Source organism: Zootoca vivipara, chromosome 3 (genome assembly GCF_963506605.1).
Source record: "Zootoca vivipara chromosome 3, rZooViv1.1, whole genome shotgun sequence".
NCBI lineage: Eukaryota > Metazoa > Chordata > Lepidosauria > Squamata > Lacertidae > Zootoca > Zootoca vivipara.
The window spans coordinates 107016543-107035255 of NC_083278.1; the positions used below are offsets into that span (position 1 = coordinate 107016543).

An 18713-nucleotide genomic window follows, 5' to 3' on the forward strand; every position below is an offset into this window, starting at 1 on the left:
CAACCTTTCATCCTCTTCTATATGACATCCGTTTATATATTTGAACATGACTATCATATCACCCCTTAACCTTCTCTTCTCCAGGCTAAACATACTCAGCTCCCTAAGCCGTTCCTCATAAGGCATTGTTTCCAGGCCTTTGACCATTTTGGTTGCCCTCCTCTGGACACATTCCAGCCATAGCTGCCAAGTTATCCCTTTTTTTAAGGGAAATTTCCTTATGCTGAATAGGCTTCCTCGCGAGAAAAGGGAAAACTTGGCAGCTATGATTCCAGCTTGTCAGTATCCTTCTTGAACTGTGATGCCCAGCACTGGACATAGTATTCCAGGTGAGGTCTGACCAGAACAGAATACAGTGGTACTATTACTTCCCTTGATCTAGATGCTATACTCCTATTGATGCAGCCCAGAATTGCATTGGCTTTTTAGCTGCTGCATCACACTGTTGACTCATGTCAAGTTTGTGGTCTACCAAGACTCCTAGATCCTTTTCACATGTAGTGCTCTCAAGCCAGGTGCCACCCATCCTGTACATTACATCACACCTGAGACTATTGCCCAGAAGCCCGCTGAGTCTAGAGTTCCATGCACTAGAATGCAGGCCCTTCTACTGTATTCTTGCAGCGGCCAACCAAATGCCTGCAGGAAGTCTGCAATCAGGACAGCATTTAAAGACAAATTCCCCTAAGGAATTGGATGCCTATAAAAGCAAGGACTTCACACTTTCCAGAGCCTATTATTCTTGATAGGAAGTGATTGAAAGGCAGTAGTGAGCTAGGCTTCAGGACAAAGAGGACTACCCCTTTAAGACTCTCCACCATCCAAGAAGGGGAAGAGCTTCAGATGTGCATATGACAACCAGGAGCTGGGTCAGCTGGCACAACTTGCCCCCTCCACACATTTATTCACTGAACAATTGCATAGGGCTTGTGGCTATGAATGCAATGGGAGACACTGCCATTGACCTCCTCTGTTCTTACACAGAAGAAGTAAGATGACACTGGTAAGACATATAGAGGTTGACATCTCACTAGCAAAGGAGATACAGCAGTAATTGGAATTCTGCCTCTGCAAGAGATTGCTATTGCTACATGGTGAGTTCATCACCCTATGGCAAGGTTGCTGGAATTAACTTGTGTGCATGTTGATACGGACAACAGGCATAATGGCTGCTTGTTTGTCTAACCCAGTGTGCATTTGCTGACACTTAACAAGTCTGCTCTCTCTTTTGGCAGGGAAGTTTTGAGTCCTAGTAACCTGGAAAAGCCTTCTCTATCGACCTTGAAAGAGGGAAATGCAGACACATAGACCACGGTAAAAATAATAATACGGGGTGACTTATATAAAACAATAGGAACTAATCTAATGGAAAATTGAAATCATTCAGCTTCTTGCCATGGAAGGAGGAGGGAGGCTCCACTGGTAAATCATTTGGGCTTCCGAGAAAACCCTCTTATGTGACACAAGAGGGAACCCAAATGCTATCCGTTATCCGTCTTTCATTATCACTGGTTAGAATAGTAAGGGACATCTGAGCAAAGCAGAATAAGCTTGCAAGGATCTGTTGCCAGAAGAATGCCTACAAACATTCAGCCACTCTCACCAGTGTACAACACATTTCAAATCGAATCTCTCCCCTTCTCTTTGCCCCCCCCCCAGTCTATGACAATAGTGTCTCAAACCGAATGTTAATGAAATGTGAAAAAGACTATAAATTGAAAGTGGAGACACTATATGTACTTCTTGTCTGTTTGTTTTGTAACACAATTCTTTCTAATAAAAATGATTTTAAAAACAACAACAACCACCACTGGCCAATAGATCTATCTGCACAGTGTCTTACGAAGGGCTTCAGTTTTGAAACTGTGTCACACCACTTTGATTGAAGATATATGAGAATGCAGCTGCTAATGGTTGAAAACACTCACAAGTGAGATGTGGTTGTTTGTTTGTTTTTTTAAAAAAATCTAGTATGTGTATGTATTTATGTTTGGTATTCATGAATTTGCACTACGAGAGAGCTTAAAATAATGCAACAATAATAATAAAAAGGATTGCTTTCAGATGAAATTCTAAACTATGATTTAGCCTAAAAAGCCTTATGTACTCTCTGTTCCCTTTTCCTCCTCCAATGGAGCAGTGTGGAGGAAATTAGAAGCTTTCACTTTTATATTTGACTAACTACAGTTTGCCGTTATGTCTGAACCTGGACAAACTGTGGTTGGACTTAACTGTGGTGCACTGGAAAGAAGTCAACCTAAGTATGGTTCATGAAACCAGTTTGTTTCAATAAAACATAGTTAAGATTAACTACCATTTAAGATTTATGTGTAATGAAAACACAACTAACTGAAAACAAGAACTCCCAATCTCTTTCTCGTAGCTCCGTCCGAGGAAGGGATGCTTGTGAACATAATGCTAAGCTACAGTATAGAAAGAGGCCATTTTCAACCAAGGTAACAGTGCAAATAATGGATGCCGTAAGTGGAAAGCCTTTCCCATTATCTTCATGGTTATTTCCTCACTGTTGAAAAGTGATCTCACACATTTGTGGTATTGGGTGGGGGGAAGCATCCACATTTCCCCACCCTTCTGAAATGCTGGCAGATTTCCAGGAGGGCCCCCTTAATGAAAATAAACAAACAAACCACAAATTGCTGCAGAAATGTGAATACCTAAATTTAAGATGGGAAAAATTAGGGAACACAAATTTACGAAAAAAGAAAAGCACACGCCAATAAATAAATAATTTTTTTAGAAAGGGCCAATATTGGATGTGGATACACAGAGCATTTAAAAAAAAAAAATAAACAGAATCAAGACTCCTTGTGCTCGACTCTGCTTCCCTTTTCTTCCCACCCAGGGAGCCGGTCCATCACATGGGGCTGGGGCCAGGGGCGGAGGAAGGGTGTGTGGTGGTGGCAGTCTGCCTCATGTGTCACCACTGAGGGGGGGGGGTGACAAAATGTTGGGTGGCACTCAATGTGGGCCCTGCAGTGTGCCTGAGCCACACATCTCTCCTGGGAGTGACGCGGTGGCTTGGGCGCCTTCAGGCTCTGCGCTGCCCCAAATGGTCCGCCCGCTGCCTCCCCCCCAGCTGTAGGGCGGCTGAGTGGGAGGAGGCAGGCAGACTCCTTGGAGGTGGCTAGCTGGGGGCGTTGGTGGCCAAAACCTCTCCTCCTCCTCCTCTTCACCTGCTCTCCAGCAGCCACCACAAGCTACCCATGGAAGGAGGCCAGCAGTGGTGGCCACGGAGAGGCAATGGGATGCTCCCTCACAGCCGCCACCGACACATCTTCCTCCCTGAGCTCGGTGGGAGCAGCACCAGTGAAAGTCAGGACATTCTGAGAACAAATCAGAAGCTGGGGCGGCTTTTGTAATTCCGGGACTGTTCATGGAAAATCGGGACACTTGAAGAGTGTGAATGTATCCACATGCACACATCAAACCTTAAGTTTTACGAGATGCCTTTTTTCAGACAAAGGAGAGGAAAATAAGAATAAAAAATCAGACGGGAAAATGAAAAGAAATAAATACAAAACACCTTTTACAAAATAGATGAGGAATTGGGAGGTGGGAGGGGAGGTTGCCTGCATTTTGGGTTATCTCAGAGGTTTCTGCACGCAGTAAGACAGAAGAAACAAAGACCGCCCCTGCAAAGGTCAAAACTTCAAATGCCATCTGAAATAGCAGGCACTGCATCCCCCAAATCTGTCTCAACGAGGCCAGTCACGGGAGACAACCGCTACAAGTGTTTACACATCCACTCCCTAGTTTAAAATGTCAATATGCTTGTTTTAGTGCTTTTGTTAGAAGCCTCAAGGTTAGAAACCCTGTGGGAAAGATTTTGCACGGAAGGGTTGTTATTACAGAATTTGGAACGTGGAGGAAACAAAAAGAACTAGGCTGGGTATTTCAGCCGAGTTTAACTGCAGCAAGATTCTCTCCTCCCCACTCCCTGCTTCTCTTTCCCTGAGACTGCATCAGGAAGGATATTTTGTGACATAATGGTGCCCTCTAGTGCTTTTACTAAGCATGGTATCTGTAAAGTCAGGTATCATGTTTGGAAATGAAAAAGAAACATGGGGATAACTTTTTCAGCTGAACCAAATTGTGTAGAGGTGAGCAAACAACCTCCAAGCTTTGGAGAGATTTTTCTGCAGTTGGTATCCAGGTCAGTTCTCAGAAGGGGATTGGCAAAAGAAGAAAGTATTGCTAGACCAGGGTGGGGGATAAATTCGATTCCGTTTCTATTTATAGGTGAAACAAGCAGCCATATTTTAATGTTAGCACTTTTCCATATAATATATGGAACACCCTCCCATCAGATGTCAAAGAGAAAAACAGCTACCAGATTTTTAGAAGACATCTGAAGGCAGCCCTGTTTAGGGAGGCTTTTAATGTTTAATAGATTACTGTATTTTATTTTTCTGTTGGAAGCCGCCCAGAGCGGCTGGGGAAACCCAGCCAGATGGGTGGGGTATAAATAAATAATAATAATAATACTATTAATAATAATTACTATTATTATATAGCAATACCAGCCAAGTAATCAGAACAAAAATGCATATACTGGGGTAAATTGTTCCTATAAATCCACATATTAATGAAAATAAAACATTCAAAAAGACATTATGTTAGGGAAAACTGCTTACAAGAATTTGTATATTAGTCAAATCTGCAAACAAAAATGTGTTTATTAGGAAAAAGTCACATGAAAACAGTGACAAATTTTCTTTATTTTTTTAAACCACAAATTGCTTCCTCATAGCAGCACCGAGTTCACACAGCATAGAGCTTCCAGTCTGGAAACTCTTCTTGCAATGCCTTCAGTTGATGTTAACCAGGCATAGGTAAACTCGGCCCTCCAGATGTTTTGGGACTACAACTCCCATCATCCCTAGCTAACAGGACCAGTGGTCAGGGATGATGGGAACTGTAGTCTCAAAACATCTGGAGGGCCGAGTTTATGCCTATGCCTGATAAAGCCACTGTTGGTAGATGTACTCTTCATTCAAGCACATCCCCAATGGCAGCACCGCCTATACAGATCATGCAGCCACACAACTTCCTGTGATCAAATGATGACTGCAGGAAGTAGGCTGTGCAAAGAAACTTTTGAAAGAAGCATAGGGCATGTGGGCAGGATTTATTTTTTATACATACTATCCTACTGAAAGTAGGCAACTTGGCCCTTATGTACTTTGTAAACAGAACCGATTTGCACCATGTCTCAAGTCTGATTCAAAAAATGTAGCAGATCCAAAGATGTTTGCTGATGGTGGTGAATGTTAATACAGTCAGACCTTGGATCCTGAACACCTTGCGAGTCAAACATTTTGGTTCCTGAATGCCACAAACCCAGAAGTGAGAGTTCTGGTTTGTGAACGTTCTTTGGAACCCAGATGTCTGATGTGGCTTCCGCAGCTTCCTGCAGCCAATCGAAAGCCACACCTTGGTTTCTGAACATTTTGGAAGTTGAACAGACTTACGGAATGGATTCCGTTAGACTTCCAAGCTACCACTGTACTGGTAAAAGCTGAGTGAACTTTGGGGATGGAACCCCCCTTTGGTAATGGAAAGGATGCCAAAACATGTTAGCAAATCACACGATCCCCCCGCCACCAAAATAAATCTGCAGGTACCTCTTGTTTGTGGTGTGTGTGTGTGTGTGTGTGTGTGTGTGTGTGTGTGTGTGTATGCTGCTTTTCTATCTACAAAGTTAGAACATAAGGCAACAGATGCTTAATTTACTTTGTATCCGATCTACAACACACTAGCAAAGCATGATACAAACTGCATCACAAGCCCACCATATGAGTGGAGGTTTGCAAAAACTCTCCTTTTTATTTCCAAAGACATTTCTGCCACCTCACATAGCTACAAGAAATATCAGCAGAGAAACGGCTTGTGACCCCAGGGAGCTCAGAGTCTTTGTTAAGTATCAGCAAATGCTGGTATAGGAAGAAAGACTGCAATCTGAAATATAGCTTGATGGCAGATAATACACTTGTATTGCAGTCTTTCAGGGAAATGTGTTGGCTTTTATCGATCTTCTCGCTGATGAACCCTTGATAAGCTTCTGCAGCACCTCCAGTTCCCAGTCAAACCACTACTTATGAATAGCTTGCTCCTTGCCATCAGCATGCACTTCCCAAGGAACTTTTCCCTACCAGGAATTCTGGGTCTAGTAATCCCTGGAAGGAAACAATATGGTATCCCAGGACCTAAAGCAGGCATCCTCAAACTGTGGCCCTCCAGATGTTTTGGCCTACAACTCCCATGATCCATAGCTAACAGGACCAGTGGTCAGGGAAGATGGGAATTGCAGTCCAAAATATCTGGAGGGCCGAAGTTTGGGGATGCCTGACCTAAAGGATGCCAACTGTCACCACCTTTCCTTGGGGAAGGGGGAGGGGGAGGAATGTCATACAGAGGACTGAGGCACACTTGATCCTGCTTGTGAATATTACATCTTCATTGGCTCCCAGTGCGTTTCCGAGCACAATTCAAAGTGTTGGCCTCCACCCTGTATACCTGAAGGAGCGTCTCCACTCCCATTGTTCAGCCCGGACACTGAGGTCCAGTGCTAACCTTCTGGAGGTTCCCTCACTGCGAGAAGTGAAGTTGCAGGGAAACCAGGCAGAGGGCCTTCTCGGTAGTGGCCCCCACCCTGTGGAATGCCCCCCCTTCAGATGTCAATGAAATAAACAACTACCTGACTTTTAGAAGACACCTGAAAACAGCCCAGTATCATAAAGTTTTTAGTGTTTGAAGTTTTATCGTGTTTTTGCTATTCTCCTGGAAGTCACCCAGAGTGGCTGGGGAAACCCAGCCAGATGGGCAGTGTATTAATAATTATCAATTGAACAGGGGCACCCACATTTGTGAGCACCCTTTCTTATTAGGATGAAACCATTTCTTCTTGCCTATACAAATTGGTATGCTCCTCAGACTTCCCCCAAGATCTACCCTCTTGACTCCAGGGCCTGTACCCATGGAGATGCGGGTGTCTCCTCAACAGAGATTTTTCTAGGATGCAACTAATTTGCTCCTTGTGCAAATGAATGGGCAACACACACACACACACACACACACACACACACACACACACACATACACACACACCAATCAGAATATCCATCCAAATTCCAGCCTATTTGGGACTGCTCTCTGCCAGGAGGAATATGCTGTGTGTTCATTGGGGAAACTGATAAGACACATTTATTCAGTGACATTTTCACATTTGGGTCTCCACGGAGGAGAGGACAGAGACAAAAAACTGTCTTCCGTTTGGCACAGTGATGTGTGTGCTACCTGCAGCAGCTAGAGCAGATCCATATAAAGTCAAGCTGTTCCCCCCTGCCAGAAATCAATCCCACAGCCTGGCTACAAAGCAGAATTTATAACCACACCTGATCCATTTTCCTCTGAACACTTACGCCTCTGGAATAATGCTCTGCAGCTCACAGGTTTGCAGGTGTTTTGCCACTGGAGTTGGCCCAGTAAACAAATACAGCACATCTCCCTATGTTTCCTGCAAATGTGCAAGGCACATCAAAATGCAATGTTGTCGCCTGCCCTCCTAGCAGATTATTTCTATTAATAGCAATGTCACTTACTTTTGAGATCTAGGTTTCTTGCTCCTGCTGTGCTCTGTGTTGTGATTTTTGTGTCAATCTTCACTGTGTGGAGGTTATTGGTGTCCCGCGATATCATCACATTGTGCCACTGGTTGTCATTCAGAGGTTTATTGGAACTTCCCTTGATAAGATTTGCACCATTTCCCAGATCAAACACGTAATGTAAATACCTGAAAACAGGGAGCAAATAATAAAATGAAAAAAAATAGCCAAATGATTTCATCCCCCCTGGAAGAAGTAAACAAATGAAACCGACAGCCCTTCATTCTCATGCCTCGCTTCATTTGAACTTTTTGAAAATTCAGAAGGTCTTCAGCCAGCTGACGTCTTCCTAGTTGTAACTTGAAGCAAAACTCCCTATAAGTAAATATACACCAAAAAATGACAGATTGTCTATCTCATAAAACCATGGAGGGTGGTGCCCATTGGGACTGGCAGGGCAGAAGGAACAGAGGCCAACAGTCGGTTGCCTCAGAGCCAATGACAGGCAGAGCTACCCCTTGATGGGTTGTAAGTAAAAAGGCAGGCAGGTCGGGCTGGATAACTACAGATAGATAATTGGAAGTAAAAGGAGGTTGTAGAAAAGTTTTAGTCAAGTTTATTATGTGTTAAGATTTAGATAAGTGTTGTTATTGTATTGCGTTTTAAGATATAACTAGAATAGAATTGTATTTTGAGATAAGTAGAAGAGATTGATAGGATTGATAAGTCATTAAGAGTATTATTAGGTTTAGATAATTATTAAAAAGATTGGAATTAAGATTTGGAAAGTACTAACGGAATAATATAAAGAAACGCAGTTGGGAGGGAATGGAGGAAGTCGATAAAGATTGGGGATATAAGATTGATATGATATATTTTTTTATTGTAATGTTGGCATTTTGTTATGTTGTGTATATTTTGTGTTCTTTTTCTGTTTTTTTCCCTAAAAACAGAATTCTGTTTTATAAAATTCAATAAATATATATTAAAATAAATAAATAAGTGCAGATAGATAAGTAAGGTAAACGGTAAAGGACCCCTGGATGGTTAAGTCCAGTCAAAGGTGACTACGGGGTTGGGGTGCTCATCTCACTTTCAGGCCAAGGGAGCTGGCGTTTGTCCACGGACAACTTTCCAGGTCATGTGGTCAGCATGACTAAACTGCTTCTGGCACAACGGGACACCGTGACATAAGCTAGAGCGCACAGAAACACCGTTTACCTTCCCGCCGCAGCGATACCTATTTATCTACTTGCACTGGCATGCTTTCGAACTGCTAAGTTGGCAGGAGCCGGGACAGAGCAACGGGAGCTCAGGCCATTACGGGGATTCGAACCATTGACCTTCCAATCAGCAAGCCCACAGCACCACCCGCATCCTTAGACAGATAAGTGCAGTTGGTGGAGTGCCTCATTTGCCCCAATGGACCAACCCCCAATGCTCTAAGACCATATTGATGCCACCTCTCCATTTTATACTAGTTCATGGCTTCCTCCTGATTGTAGTCAGTTGTCTGCTGGAGTTCCAGCCCTCTTGAAGAAATAGCTTATTCAGGGTTCCTTGGGGAAGGAGAGTGGTGGTAACGTCTAAATGCTTAAATCTATAGAGATTCCCTGAGAGTTCTTGAAGAGCACAGCCCTTCCTATTTCTATGGTTGTGATTTGTTTTTGTTTTTTTAAATACTGATTTTTAAATTATTGTAACAAGCCCTGGGATCTGCTGCTGAAGGACAGGTAATAAATTTTGTGATGGGGATGATGATGCATGGCAATATTGAACAAGTGCTCTTTACTTCCTCACTGCCCACTGCACAGAAATTGCACCTTTTAAGACTTCTGAGACAATATCCTTCACAACTTTTCTAGGTTGTGAAGGGCCCAATTTGCCATGGCTGACTTTAGGTCAGATGGAATACATACAACCCTTTGAGCAATGCTGTTTCATTCATGGGGACAATTATGTCCCCATCCACCAACCCTGGGCCTTGTTTTGAGCAAGAGATATTAAGATGAGAATGGGGAATATACAGGGGATCTGGCCTAAGCTAAATGTTGAGAGAGGGGAAATGTTGGGAGAGAGGTAGGAGAAGCACTACAGCCCTCTTTCAAAATATATACAATCTGTCATGAAGAAGCCTGAGTTTGTAAAGTAGGCAAGGCATTAGGTGGGTGCTGACATCCATCCATCTTGGGTTTTTGCAAGTGTCAAGCACAACTTACTTGGCTTTTGATGCAAGATGTGTATTTTCATGACCACCTTATTTCTGTGATTGTAAACCCGCCCTAAGGGTGAAGAGTGCATCAATAAAATAATAATAATAATAATAATAATAATAATAATAATAATAATAATAATAATAATAATAAGCAGCAGCTGTCTGGTTTTAAGGGAAATAAGAGCAGTCAATTTGCTTGATCTGACCAGAGGTCAGTCTAGTCTAACACCCTGCCCCCTGAATATGGAAGCTCCATTCAGCTTTCATGGTTAATACAACCTGCATTGTTGTGTTGTGAGTTTTGTACGCACCCTTTCACTAACTCAACCACGATAAAGTCATTTCCATCTCCGCTGTTGTAGAGTATTAACCCATCCAAGGACGTTGTTTTGAACTGGAAAAACAGGTGCATAGAGGTATAGGCTTGCAATGTGGCCAGGGCAACATAGCTGGCTTTTGTCTTAAAGGTGACCGGGTCTGCAATGATGTTCCTGAAGCCAAAGCGGGCATTGAGCTCACAGTAATCAATGTCCCCGTTTTTACACAAGTCAATGTATGCCATTCCGTTAAAGGTGAGGCTTTGCAGGTGGCCAATGAAGTTGGAGGGGACTGAGGACAAGTAGCGGCGCTCTGTTATGATCCCAGTCTCTATGTTATGGAATTCGAGTCTTGTGTGATCACCAGCCATTTGACCTTTAAATGAAAACGAATTTTGAGAAGTTAGTGTCAGAATCAGGAAAAGTCAGCATTGAGTCGATGCTCAGTTCCCAGGGTCTCGGGCAATGAGCATGAGCCAACCAAAATGTATACCACCAGGAGAGAGAAAATAGCTTCCCATGGTTCACGCCGAAAGGGGTTGAGCTTTGGTGAACATTCAGTCTGAGCATTCAAAAGCAAGACATTGGTTTGCATTCAATGAGAACACACCTTCAGCACAGAGGCTTCTGCCTAAGCAATGGGGATTCCTTTTTCACTCCCTTCCCTGCATGCCCCAATCTGTTTTGGTGGTTACCCCAATGCAGATTTGTGCTCCTGGGGCAAAAGACCTTGTGCTAATTGGACAACTTTGTTGGCTAAAACCCACTGGGACGAACAACGTTGGAGATACAGTGTGGGTACAGAAGCTGACGCAAAAGGTTGGAGCAATGCACAGGGGGTGACTCCAACACTATGTGGAGTAGCTTTATTACCTGTGCTGCAACATAACGGGGACCACCTTCAACACATGAGAATCCATGGATCAAATCTTTGGCCTCTCTGAAAGTGGCTTATGTAATATTGACTTTCTTGATAGTTGCTGATGTTATGTTTACAAAGCAAACCCCCTCCTCAAAATTCTTGCTTGCAGACTTTCCCACCTCCACCATCTCTCTGTCTGTTGATCAATACCGGTATCTATCTATCTATCTATCTATCTATCTATCTATCTATCTATCTATCTATCTATCTATCTATCTATCTATCTATCTATCTATCTATCTCTGTTATCTATATCTATATCTATATCTATATCTATCTATCTATCTATCTATCTATCTATCTATCTATCTATCTATCATCTATCTATATCTATCATCTACCTATCATCTTGCTGGTCCCCCCCCCCCTTCCTCAGTTCTTCTACCTTTAACCATAGCCCTCTTTAGGATCAGAGCAGTAAGCAGTGAACCTCAGAATTAGAGGGCATGGAAGCCACTGGCCTGTTAGATCAGTGCAGTTCAACCAGAAGCAGACGGAGACTCTTCTGATCATTGTGCCAGGTAGGCAAATGAGACAATCTGGGTCACAGACTACATTGCCAAATCTGTATGGAACGGAGATATCTGGTAAATTAGCAACCATTATTCATTATTACCTGTCATGGCTTGTTGGTCATCCACCATTAACTTTAAACTTTTCCCTCTTCGAACTACACGTACTGTGTGCCATTCATTGTCATTGAGGTTATAGCCAGCAAAAAGGGTTTCTGGACCTTTGCCTGTAGGGTATGCCAAACAGTTATTATGGAATCTTTAAATGAGTCAACATGTGAACCTCACAGAGAGAAAGAGAGAGAGAGAGATAGAGAGAAACAAAGAGAAAGAGAAGAGAAAGAGAGAAACTGGCTGGAGCAAACATTTTATAAAACATATTCCAAAGACAAGCTGGAAGAGTGCCAAAGGCTCTGCAGACTTCAAACAACAGACATGTCATCTTGCAACACTTGTGGGCTATATTTTCAAAATGGCAAAGTTGGCCAACTGGGCTTTCATAAATGGGCACAGTCAATACAGAGATGGTGGATACCAGTTCAAAAGTTAATGTAAGCTGCAGTTTTTCAATAAAGGTGCTAAAAGAATGATAACTTTAATCTCAGGCTGCAGATGTGCAATAACTTCTTTCAGTGTGTTGAAAGTTGCTTCCTGACTCATGTTGCATATGCTTTGTTGTGTTTATAAATGTGCTTAAGACAACTATATATGGTGGGAGTTTCAATAAAATGCAGTCAGAATCTCGAAACTGAAAGGATCACGGAGGACTTTGGAACAACATAGCTTGGACTTTCTTTTATAAGTCAAAGTGCTAGTGAGGACCTCTCAGAAGTCTAGAGATGCTCGGGAATATGATAAGAAAACTGCACAAATGATTTCAAATGAAAAGCAGTAAAGGGGGAGGTAGGGGAAGCCCATAAATATGATTATGATTATGATTTTATGTTTTCTCCTTTTTTCGCTCTTTTTTGTTTTTTTGTTTTTGCCTTGGTGGGGGGAAGGGGATTTTTATTTTTGTGGGGAGTAGGGTTTTTATTTTTCTCTTTTATAAGACATGTATGAGAGATAGCTGGGCAGACACCCTTCTCTGTCTTCTCTCGTTACTCTAGAGCCCACTGGTGGCAGAGGTGGGTCCTGGGGGGGAGGAGGGGGGAGGGGAATAAACCCAGCTATAAAAAATGGACCACCTTCAACTATTCGCCCTGCATGGGACTCTCTCGTGGCAGGAGGGGGCTCGTGGGGGTGGGTGGGAAAGGGTGGCTGAATATGATATGTATGTCTTGTTTTATCTTATAAAATTAATAAAAATTATTATAAAAAAAGAAGTCTAGAGATGCTCACGCTGCTTCCAGTTGTTGAAGCCCCTAGCCATAATAAAACCCACAGAAAGAAAATAAGGCACAAAAAAGAGTGAGTGGTGTGTTTATATAATCAGTTGATCTGAAAGGGCACCTTCATCACAGTCTAATCTTGCATCATCAAAATGAATATATTTTTATTAATATTTATGAACATTTAAAACTCTTCAACATGACAAAATCTATTCTCAGTTAACAGTTCCTTGCTGCCTTGAGATGTGGAACGGCACCTGGAAGCCACGGACACAGCAAATGTGATGACATGAACTGCAAGCTGGGCTGTCCTCTCTGTCCTCTCTGTCTTGCTTACTATCGAGCAACAGTGGTGCATGTTAAGGAGTGGCCTTTGCTATCACTGAGTGGCAAGTGACATGGAGGGGGCTAGGGTTGCTATTTTCTCCCCAGCCTCTTAACACTCATCAATGCAAGAACAGGCCTGAAGTCAAAGAGCCTAGATCAGGAAGAAGCATTTATGGCACATTGGCTGAAGACCTGGCTCACTGTGCTATCCAAACCATGTACTGTATCTGCAAATTGAACACACTGAGTCACTATAATTGCAGAGAACAATTGACTGTTTTAACAGCTGAAACAATTTGACTCCAGTGCCATACCCTGGTGAGAATTCATGTCTGCCTGCCCTTAACTTCACTAGTGTTTGGAAAGAAATCCAATGGACAACTTCAAGAGTTACAAAAACACTTTCAAAAATTGATCCTGGTGTATGTGCAATTTGTTGGGAAGCCCAAATGTTGAGTACACCATCCTTCTTATCCATCGACCAAGTTGCATAGATCCTTCTCATTCAAAATTGCTGTCCAGCAAGACAGAACGATGTGAAAAAGGCAGGCTTCTGTTCACACAGCTGGAGAGGATGCAAAACAACAACAACAACAACAACAACAACCATCTAGCGGCACATCTGCATATGCCAGACACACGGAAATGCCCAGAGGTGTGTGTGTGTGTGTGTGTGTGTGTGTGTGTTAATGCAGATAAGCACTTAGTTGCCTGTGACCTCAGTTGTACTGGGGCCATCATTTCTAAACAGACACAATGCTGAAAGATGCTAGGAATGATTGAGTTGAGAATTAATATGAATCTTGCTAGCTTTCAGTGCCCCTATGGAATTGCAGTAACTATACAGGGGGGGGGGGCTGGGAGTGGAGGGGGGGAGGACAAACTCAGCCCTAAAATGGACCACCCTTGACTCCCATCGCCTACGGGTCCTACTGGTGGCAGAAGTGGACTGGTGGGGGGAGGGAGGATGGAGGGATGGAATATATGTATTATGTTTTGTTTTGTCTTTGTTTATATTAAAATCAATAAAAAATATTATAAAAAAGGAATTGCAGTAACTATGTTGGCTCTGCATTTATAAGGGTGCTGTTGAATTCATGAAAATGTAAATCTTCTATCACTATCTTTTGTTTTAGCATATTTCAGAAATAAGCTTCTTTATTCTAATTCAGCTTACCTTTTCTTTGCGCTTAAAGAGAGATACTGGCTGTGTGCCAGAGACCACTAAGAAGTCCTAGGCTCCTCCAGGCGGATAAATAGGAGCTGACTTAAGACTCTACTTTCAACTTTAGTTGAATTTTTCATATCTTCTGACCTTTAATGAATCAATCCTCTTTTTTAAGGGGAAAAAACCCCATGAACACAGAGATTATGTATATTGACCATGCAATGCATTAAAAACAAACCCTTTATGCCTTCTTCAAGATGTATGGAATTTCCTTTTCACACTATTTGCACGTATTATGTATGTGAATGTGCATGCTTGCTCACAAGTGTTTGTGCACATTCATCCTACATCAGGGTTGGCCCAAGGCATTTTGCTTCCTGAGATGCAACAGAAAAGAGCGTCTCTGATCTCTGAAGTCAAGGTGCATAGTGCCCAAGGTATCTTGGTACCATCTCAAGAAGCAGAATGTACTGAGACAGAAATTAACATAACTAGCACTTCACTGCCCTTTCATAATACTCAGATGCTCTTCACTCTGCCCAATGGTAGAGCTGGTTCTTGCATATATTAACTTCAATTATTCTATTTTATTTTTAACCTTAGTGAAAATTTGTCTAGTAACACACACTCTTTAGCCACTGCAAAAAAGCACAAAAAACCACCAAGCAGTGAAACCTGTTAAAATTGTGAACTTAACCTTCTTGGATTCATTAAAAGGATGCCTCTGCAGCAATGATTTGCTCATTTAATTTTACAGTAGTTGCCTGGTAATGTACACTTTTGTGACTAATGAGCAAGATAAAATTAGTATACAAGAAGGGGGGAACTATGTTCTCCCTGACAAACAGGGAGTTTTGCACCTGTTCATTTCATTTATTTGGATTTCTGGTGTATTCATTGGCACAGAATTGCCAGGCCTTGTAGGAATTTTGTATAATTTCTAAATGTCATCTGTGTTGATCTTTCTGATTTTTTTAAAAAAACAAAACAAATGGAACTCCTTTCAAATGACTTTGCCCCCCAGACTTGTTTCTCCACTAGGGCCCTTGTTTTAAAGCTGGTTTTAAAACTTAATGAAACCCTTTCCATTATGAACACAATAAATCGGGCATTAAGAATGCAATAAATTGGGCAGCGGTGCCCACATGGGCAAATGTCCCTGCTCTATTCCTGCGAGCAGAATCAGGATTGCAGCAGGGTCCATTTGGAGTGGGCTGCCTGCCCTAATCGTGCTTCTGAGTTCCCACCCTCCCAAGGCAGAAAGGTTTACGTCCTACACCGTTACAAGCAGCACCAGAAGATCCAGCAGTGTGACAGCTCCTTCTGAGCACCACTGGACCCTTCCGATATTATAAAAAGAATGAATATTTGACACAGAAGGACATATTGCATCCAAAGTGACCACTATATACTACCATAGCTGCCAAGTTATCCCTTATTTTAAGGGATTTTCTCTTATGCTGAATAGGCTTCCTCGCGAGAAAAGGGAAAACTTGGCAGCTATGTATACTACAGTGTTGGTTCTGAAGCACTGTGTTGCAAACAGTAATTCCAGGACTAGCAAACAGTAATTCCAGGACTGTTTTGCTGCCCAAGGAAAAGGAGCCAGATCAGAACCATCAGTTGTACAAGTCTGGCAACGAGACAGTGTTCTCCCTGCTGCTCTTGGGGATAACTGGTTAACTTAAGCATCATAGGGCAATTATTCCCATTCAGTACACACTATACTAAGGTAGCCAATGTGGTGCAATCCAGATGTTGACAAACTACATCCCCCACTAGCCATTAGAGCAGGGGCTCATGCGAGTCATAATCCAACATTGTCACCACATTGGTTACCCCTACACTATACCTTTGATCTCCCCCTTAAGAATTCTGGGCACTGTAGTTTGATAAGGGTTGCTGGGAATGGTAACTCAGTGATGGGCAAACTACAGTGCCCGGAATTCTTTGTGGGAAAGAATGTGTTCCAATGTGCTTTAAAGGTCTAGTGCAGCCATCCCCAACCTGTGGCCCTCCAGATGTTTTGGCCTACAACTCCCATGATCCCTAGCTAACAGGACCAGTGGTCGGGGAGAGATGGGAATTGTACTCCAAAACATCTGGAGGGCTGAAGTCTGGGGATGCCTGGTTTAGTGTGTACACAGCCTAAGTCAGTGATTTCCTGGGTCACATCTTCTTGACTTCATCCAAACCTTAACTATGCCATTGACACCTTGATGTGGGCCACTTCCAGGTTCTTTTTCACATTCAAATATATTCCAAAATCACACACACACACACACACATACACACACACACACACACACACACACACTTGAAGTTGCAAAAGCTGGCATGATACAAGCTATTCTCATAACCAGTGAAGGCTTTAAAACCCTTCACAGTCACAGTGATTTCCTGGGTCACATCTTCTTGACTTCATCCAAACCTTAACTATGCCACTGACAACTCAATGTTGGCCACTTATAAATTTGGTGCCAATTGGTGCTCTGTGGAAGAGCACAATTTTTTGAAGCTGGAACTACTTGGAAGTATACTAATCCTTAGTTTAGTTGCAAGATATGGAAAAACACCTGAAAGATTTGATAATGCTGAGGTAGAACGTTCTCTAGACCGACTCTTTATAAATCACTTCCTTACGTGATATATCTACTGTAAGTTACAGTGTAGAGTTTGAATCCGGTGAAGAATGCAGTTTGTGTAATAGAAGCAAAGGTTCTAGATTCAGGAGGAAAGACATAAGCAACCCCTTTTTTATTGTGAAGGGATGAAGAAGAACTGTTCTCATGCACATTTTCTGGATGTGTAGGTCGATTCATAGGTCAGGGATTCTGGAAGAGCTAAAAAATGCAGAAGGTGGGGCAGAAATGAGAGCAAGACTGGACCAGCCTTGATGAAAAGGTGGTGAAGATGGCTTAAACTGAGAAGACGGGGTCATTTTCTATGCACTGTCTCTTGTATCAGTGTATCACTAATATATTTCAAGGAACTATGTAGCTTCCCACATTACAAATCTATACAAACAAATCCATGTGTGCATGCAAAGACTTGAATACATTTTTTAAAAATGTGAGAATGTCCCTTTCCAATCTCCATTTTTTGGGGGGGTTGGGGGGGTATCTCATAAAAAAGAATCTGGCTTCAGACATGTTTACAAAATAATACATTTGGCCATCCTCACATTGCAAAATATGCACTGCAAAATATTTATGCACAAGATGGCTCTGCATATATAAGCTCAGAATCATGGTTACCAACCATAATGTTTTGACTGTGTCAATTTATGTCATACCACCATCATTCCAACTTGGGCTGAAAAAAGCATATGAATATTAATAACACTGTTCATCCAGATTGATCAACACACTTAAAAGTTAAGAAGATAGGAACATGGAGGGGGGGAACTAGCAAAGCATTCTAAAAATTTCCTTTTAGTAACATTTCATCACTGTATATTAAGAACAAAGCAGATTGGGAAAAATATGTAAATTCAGAAAAGAAGAAATTTGGACTGTGAGTTTATGATGAGATAAATAAGCTCCCTTTAATTTGCAGGTGCCTTCATTCCAAGCGGCAGCTAATAGCATAGAAAACAAGCAACTGATCCTTTTTCAGCTTCTGATTTGGGGTGATTTTAAAACCTTTGTTTTGTGAGAGGGTGGGTTTCATTTTTGTTTTTGTAAAAAACAAAAAACAAAGATAGGATTACAGCAATTTGCCTATCCAGAGTTATCAAGAGAAGACATTTAGAGCTTTGCAATCACACGTTACTGCCTATAATTAAAAACAAACAAACAAACAAACTCTCGTTTCACTCTTAATGCAGCTTCTTGCACAGGCACACAGAATTTAGAAAAAAGGATGCTGATTTTCCCAGGAGTCTGAATCTGCAACAGCCATATGGCTATTCCTAGCCTGAGATGTTTTGTGTGTTTTTAACTCTTTACAATGTCAAACAATCTTTTACACCTCTGATCTTTTGCTGAGAAATGCAATTGCCCGGTGGGAGCAGGTTTGGGGTAGTCAACACATAAACGTTCGTGTCTGAACCCATTGGGACTGAAAGAGAAGTGACACATCCTGTTCTCGCCATCGACCTGTGGAGCTAATGGCAGCTAGAGCTGGACATCAAAGAAAGAGGAGAGGACCCTGTAGCCCAGGCACCCACACCAGATGCCCATCTAGACAGCTGGCAGAAGATGTGTTGGTGGCAAATAGGTCTGCATGGGCATGCCATGGCCTATACAGCCTGATGCCAGCCACCACAGCACCCTCTCGCATCTTCCAAATTAA

General features: G+C 42.3%; 1 protein-coding gene across 27 annotated transcripts in view; it reads right to left on the minus strand.

Annotated features, from left to right (window-relative positions):
- Positions 1-18713, minus strand: part of NRXN1 (neurexin 1) — a 947796-nt gene that overhangs the window by 463624 nt on the left and 465459 nt on the right. For all 27 annotated transcript variants that reach the window (XM_060273115.1, XM_060273114.1, XM_060273113.1 and 24 more), the window contains 3 exons: positions 11696-11818; positions 10152-10533; positions 7623-7813 (listed from right to left, as the gene is read on the minus strand). In XM_060273115.1, the coding sequence (XP_060129098.1) occupies positions 7623-7813; positions 10152-10533; positions 11696-11818 (696 nt within the window). The remainder of the gene's footprint in view (positions 1-7622; positions 7814-10151; positions 10534-11695; positions 11819-18713) is intronic.